This window comes from Pempheris klunzingeri, chromosome 22 (genome assembly GCF_042242105.1).
Source record: "Pempheris klunzingeri isolate RE-2024b chromosome 22, fPemKlu1.hap1, whole genome shotgun sequence".
Classification (NCBI taxonomy): domain Eukaryota; kingdom Metazoa; phylum Chordata; class Actinopteri; order Acropomatiformes; family Pempheridae; genus Pempheris; species Pempheris klunzingeri.
In genome coordinates this window covers 269,798-275,113 of record NC_092033.1, presented here as the reverse complement: position 1 = coordinate 275,113, position 5,316 = coordinate 269,798, and the positions used below count along the sequence as shown (strand labels likewise).

Here is a 5,316-nt window from a genome sequence, read left to right as displayed (position 1 = left end):
GCAGGATGTGGAGCCTGCAGGGTGGGAACAAATGTGGGAATCACTGATGAGTCCTCGGCCCCCCCACTTCTCCCTGCAGGTCGTCTCATTGACCAGAGTCAGTCTGAGGTGGTGCAGCCGGTCTGGATCCACATCCACTACACAAGAGAGCACACACACATTGTAACGGGGGGGAGGGTGGGAGGGGGGGGGGGCGCTCTTGCTTTTGAGGACACCATCATAAGTAGTATAAACATGAGCTACCTGTGGCTTTTGTGGTCCCCCAGCCAGCTGTGACACAAAACCAGCTGCCATCGAGCTCCTCATCTTCATCAGGGACGCAGACCGGAGAGATGTCCGAGCCTGGAGACGCCACCGAAGGACAGACTTCAGTTTAGACACATAACACACCATGTATCGGACTAACATGACCGTGTGAGTCTGGGCAGTCCTACCGAGTCTGGCAGGGACGCTGAGGCGGACCAGAGTCAGGTCTGACCTTGGGGGGAAGCTGCCGTCCTCAGACAGGCTGAAGACCTCGTCCACTGGGATGGTCTGAGACGGCGAGAACCTGAGGTCATGAAGTCCCAGAACCACCACGTCCTCTTTGGCCCTGCACACACAAATACAGGCCAGCAGCAGTATTGGTACCACTGATACTACTAGTAGAAGTAGTAGTATTTGCAGTAGTACTACCTGACTTTGCAGTGCTTGGCTGTGAGGACCCAGCGGCGGTGGACCAGCGCTCCGCTGCAGTAGTGGCGTCCGTCGGCCTGCAGGCTGACCTGCCAGGGCCAGAGGAAGGGGCAGCACTCCGTCACGTTCCCTACAGACACTTCACCGTTTTGGGACACTGAGAGAGCAGCAAGGCCTGGAGGCCTGTTACAGGTGGAGCTCTGCTGCTTACCACACCTGTCCTCTGTCGGGGGGGGGGGCAACATGAACCTCTGAACGGTGCTGGTCTGTGCTGCGGCAGTTCAGTACAGACAGAAGGTGAAATCAATGTGTCGGAGTTTAATACAAACGCACCTTCAGCAGTGGAGTCGTCTGCATATATGCTGTCGTCACCTGTGAAGGAGACAAAACAGGAGCCGTTCAGACCGGGGGACACCTGAGACGGGGGGGCACTCTGGTGTCAACCTGTGAGACTTACTCATGATGCTGGAGATCCACTGGGTGTGCTGCTGGACTTGGGTGTAAACTCCTGGTTTCCTGGTGCGTCCACAGCCCACCCCCCAACTCACCAGACCTGCCAGCTCATACCTGCTGCCTGTGAAGCAGGACAGAGGACCTCCAGAGTCCCCCTGAGACAGACACAGGACACGGTCAGAGACCCTAACCCAGAGACAGAGGACACTGCAGGATAAAGAGGAGCGTGTGTTCGTCATGCCTTCCAGTCCTTATGTCCAATTAGCTGGACAGAAACGACGAGTGAAACGGGGACAACTAAGGAGACAGAGTGGTGAAGACACGAGCACAGGACAACCAAGAAGACGAGACACCACGATGGACAAGATGGGACGACAGACAGACAAAGAGTCCAGACAAGATGTCGAAGAAAATGAATGGAAGAAAGACGCTAGAGCCAAGAAGAGAAAGAAAGAAGACGGGACAATGAGGAGAGAAGACTGCATGAAAGCGGAAGGACAGTAAAAATACTGGACAGTGAGACAAGATGAGGACAAGAGACAGAACAGCAGCACAAAGAGACAAGACGGGACGACGGGGACGTGAAATGTCAAGAAGACGAGATATGAAGGAGGCAAGAAGACAAAGTCGTCTGTCCAGTTGACTCTGATCTACTGTCCGTCTTTCGTGTCCCCGACTGGTCTGAGGTACTTTGTACTTCCTGGACTCTGACGCCTCCACGCCTCCACGCCCCCAGTACCTGGCAGGCATCAGCCCCGCCCCCGTCCTTCCCGGCACAGAACATGGACGGCCTCATCCTGCCCAGGTAGTACTGGTTACAGATGTCCTGGGACAGGATGGTCACATTCACCTCCTGCAGTCTGTTCACCCGGGCACCGTCTGTGGGACCAGAAGAACAAACGTCAGATCTCCGATCTCCAACCCCCCCCCGACATCAGTGTCAGGTGGGTCCTCACTCTCTCGGGTGGCGCCCCAGCCGGTGATGGTGCACTTCCTGTGGAGAGGCAGCGGTTTTGTCCAGATGCCGATGGGTCTGACAAACTGGTTGAAGACCAGGACCTGCTGCAGCCGGAGCAGCGCCAGGTCGCCCTCTTTGGTCCGCGTGTTGTAGCCATGATGGTTGATGATCTGGGAGACGCTGACCAGCTGAGAGCACAAGACCCAGGTGAGGCTCTGATCCTGGTCCAACCCCAAATATCATTGGTCACCGTCCCGCTGACGGACAGGTGATTTACTGTAATGATCACATTCGTTATACCTAAAGACGTGACTAACGCCAACACTGTTGAGAGGGTGAAACATCTATCACGGAGGACCAAGTCCACTGAAACATTTATGCGAAGTTCAAGCAGCTACGAGGAGTTTTGATCTGGTTCCGTCTCAGTTTAAAGCTTTTCTATATTTTTTATTCACAGTACAATCCGTTAGACGCTGTGATTTCCTCCTCTGTTTAGTTCTCAACGCTCCGTTTTGTTTAACACCTGAAACACTGACCACCGCTCTGCTGAGGCGGACCTGGTCCTCTGATGTGGACCAGACCTCAAACCTGATCACGGGGGTGTGTGTGTGTGTGTGTCTAACTTGTTGTCCGGGCTCGTGAGGATTATCCAGGTCGTGTTTCCCAGCCAGAACCGTCCAGAACGAAGCTTTGTTGTACCTGCAAACAGGTGGAACCATCATCATCATCAGGTTGATCTGAGACACAAACTGTCATCTAACTCACACTGAAGCAGGATCAAGCTACGTGTCGGCCCACATCCTGGTGTCTGAGTGACTGGTAGGTAGTAAAAGTGTTGGAACTGGTCCAGTAGATCACCTCAGCCAGCAGACACCAAACGGGCTGCAATGGCTGCAACGTGATCCTTTGGGACAACTGCACCTGATCACAGTAGGTCCACTAAAAGAGCTTGTTTGATCCACTGACAGGCTCAGAGTGTTATTCTAAGTGTGTGACAGCATCATGGAAAGGATCCCTACAGAGAGAGACCTGGAAGATCCTTTTGGTTTAACCACAAACAGCACACACACCAGACTACATTCACTAAAACAGGGATTTAGAGCTGCTGCTCCATCAGTCAGTGTCTATGCGTCACTTTGGTGTTTTAAAGTTAGTATCAGGTTCAGCAGCAGCTCCTGTATGAAATGAGTTTCCTTGATCTCAGATGTGACCTCTGACCTTTTGAAGCAGTGTGCGGCGGAGACGACCCACAGCGGGCTGATGACGGCTCCTCCGCAGGCCGGCATGTTGGCGAAGCGAAGGGAAACCTGCCAGGGCCACGAGTGGGCCCAGGCCTCCTGACCCCCGATGATCCTGGACTCCATCTCCCGCTCCGGGCTGAAGGGCCGAACCCCCGACAGGTCTACGGCAAGCCGGGGGGACAGAAGGGCACCGCACGTTTGAAGAGAGGCAGTTCATAATGTATAACGTCAAAGAATTCTTCGGTTCAAACAAGAAAAGAATCTCATGTAAAAGGGTTTTACAGCAGCTTCCTGGACTTCTTTCATTTCTAGAGTCTACATTTAGAAATAAAACTACAGATTTAATATCCTGAAGTTAAACTGATCCAGTCGAACCTGTAAACTTTATGTCCAGAAACTAAAACACTCTCATGTTTAAATGAACCAGCACAGTGACGTCGTCATTTTAGACCCAGATTTAGGATTTTGAGGAAGAAAATGAAACTCAGACGTGAAACAAAGAAAAGTTTGTGAAGAACCGCTGAATCCAGAGAGTCCAGAGGTCAGACTGGGCTGATCCTGGGTCAGATTCAGGGCCAGCCAGCAAGACACACTTCACTCACTTCAGTTAACCAGCTCACAGCTGGACTCAGATCAGTGCAAACACCTGAACACACCTGGTCTGGGTCCAGCCGCCGGTCCTGGTCCAGCCGCCGGTCCTGGTCCAGCCGCCGGTCCGGGTCCAGCCGCCAGTCCGGGTCCAGCCGCCAGTCCGGGTCCAGCCGCTGTGTGGTTGTGATCCGACGTGTTTGATGGAGTCAGACTGAATCCATCTGGAAGAACAGAACACACACAGTGAGCAGACAGACAGGAGAGAGAGAGACAGAGAGAGAGAGGGAGAGAGTGAGTCACCTGACAGGTGTGTGAGCAGACAGACAGACAGCAGGCAGACAGACAGCATCATGTCTCACTCTGAGCTGAACTCCCCTCCAGCCTTTGATGACTCCTCACCTGTCTGATTGGAAACACCTGGAGGTCACATGCTCCCTGTCTACAGGTAAAAAGGAAAGAGAAGAAGAAACATTCCTTTCCAAAGGAATAAAAGAGGGACCAGGAGGGACCAGGAGGGACCCTGGGGGGACCAGGAGGGACCAGGAGGGACCCTGGGGGGACCAGGAGGGGACCAGGAGGGACCAGGAGGGACCCTGGGGGGACCAGGAGGGACCAGGAGGGACCAGGAGGGACCCTGGGGGCCTCGTGGATGAACACATGAATAAATGAACTGTAAAAAAAAGATGAAACTGAAACATCGTTTAATAGAATAAGTGTGTGTGTGTGAGAGTGTGTGTGTGTGTGTGTGTGTGAGAGTGTGTGTGTGTGTGTGTGTGTGTGTGAGAGTGTGTGTGTGTGTGTGTGTGTGTGTGAGAGTGTGTGTGTGTGTGTGTGTGTGTGTGTGTGTGAGAGTGTGTGTGTGTGTGTGTGTGTGTGTGTGTGAGTGTGTGTGTGTGTGTGTGTGTGTGTGTGTGTGTGAGAGTGTGTGTGTGTGTGTGTGTGTGTGTGTGTGTGTGTGTGAGAGTGTGTGTGTGTGTGTGTGTGTGTGTGTGTGTGTGTGTGTGTGTGTGTGTGTGTGTTTACTCTGAAAGAACCGGACTCATCCGGACCCTGCCGGTCTCCATGATCCGGTTCTGGTGAAACTCCACCACAGACACCCCCCCCCCTCACACCCCCGGGTGGGACCGGTCCCGGTCCCGGCCCAGATGAGCGGGCGGAGGCGGCTGGTGGAGGTGAGGAAGACTGCGGACGGAGAGGAGGAGGAAGGGCTGATTCTGCGGGGACTCTCCGCCTCCTCCTTCCCCGCGCAGGGAGCGCGCCGCGCGGCTGCGGAGAGGCGTGACGCGCCGGAACCGCATCTCCAGGATGGCAGGTAGGTCTGGTCCCGACCGAAGGCAAAACCCGTCCGGCAGCACAGCCGCGGCTCGGTTCGGCTCGGTTCGGCTCGGCTCGGCCTTC

At 54.3% G+C, this 5,316-nt stretch overlaps 1 protein-coding gene across 1 annotated transcript; it reads right to left on the bottom strand.

Moving 5' to 3' along the window:
• Positions 1 to 217: 217 nt before the first annotated feature.
• Positions 218 to 4,982, bottom strand: ovch1 (ovochymase 1). Its single transcript, XM_070854201.1, has 11 exons — positions 4,958 to 4,982; positions 3,984 to 4,139; positions 3,305 to 3,488; positions 2,710 to 2,785; positions 2,085 to 2,274; positions 1,868 to 2,007; positions 1,133 to 1,283; positions 1,009 to 1,047; positions 676 to 946; positions 435 to 592; positions 218 to 342 (listed from the first exon to the last, which is right to left on the bottom strand). The coding sequence occupies exons 1-11, from the start codon at positions 4,980 to 4,982 to the stop codon at positions 218 to 220; spliced, it is 1,515 nt and encodes a 504-aa protein (XP_070710302.1).
• Positions 4,983 to 5,316: the final 334 nt, after the last annotated feature.

Excerpts from the sequence above, each read along its gene's own strand:
- ovch1 (XM_070854201.1), bottom strand. The coding sequence starts at position 4,982 with ATGGAGACCGGCAGGGTCCGGATGA. Across the intron at positions 3,489-3,983 it reads GGCGGCTGGACCCAGACCAG|ACCTGTCGGGGGTTCGGCCC; the intron begins GTGTGTTCAGGT and ends GGCTTGCCGTAG. Across the intron at positions 2,008-2,084 it reads CTGGGGCGCCACCCGAGAGA|ACGGTGCCCGGGTGAACAGA; the intron begins GTGAGGACCCAC and ends CTGGTCCCACAG.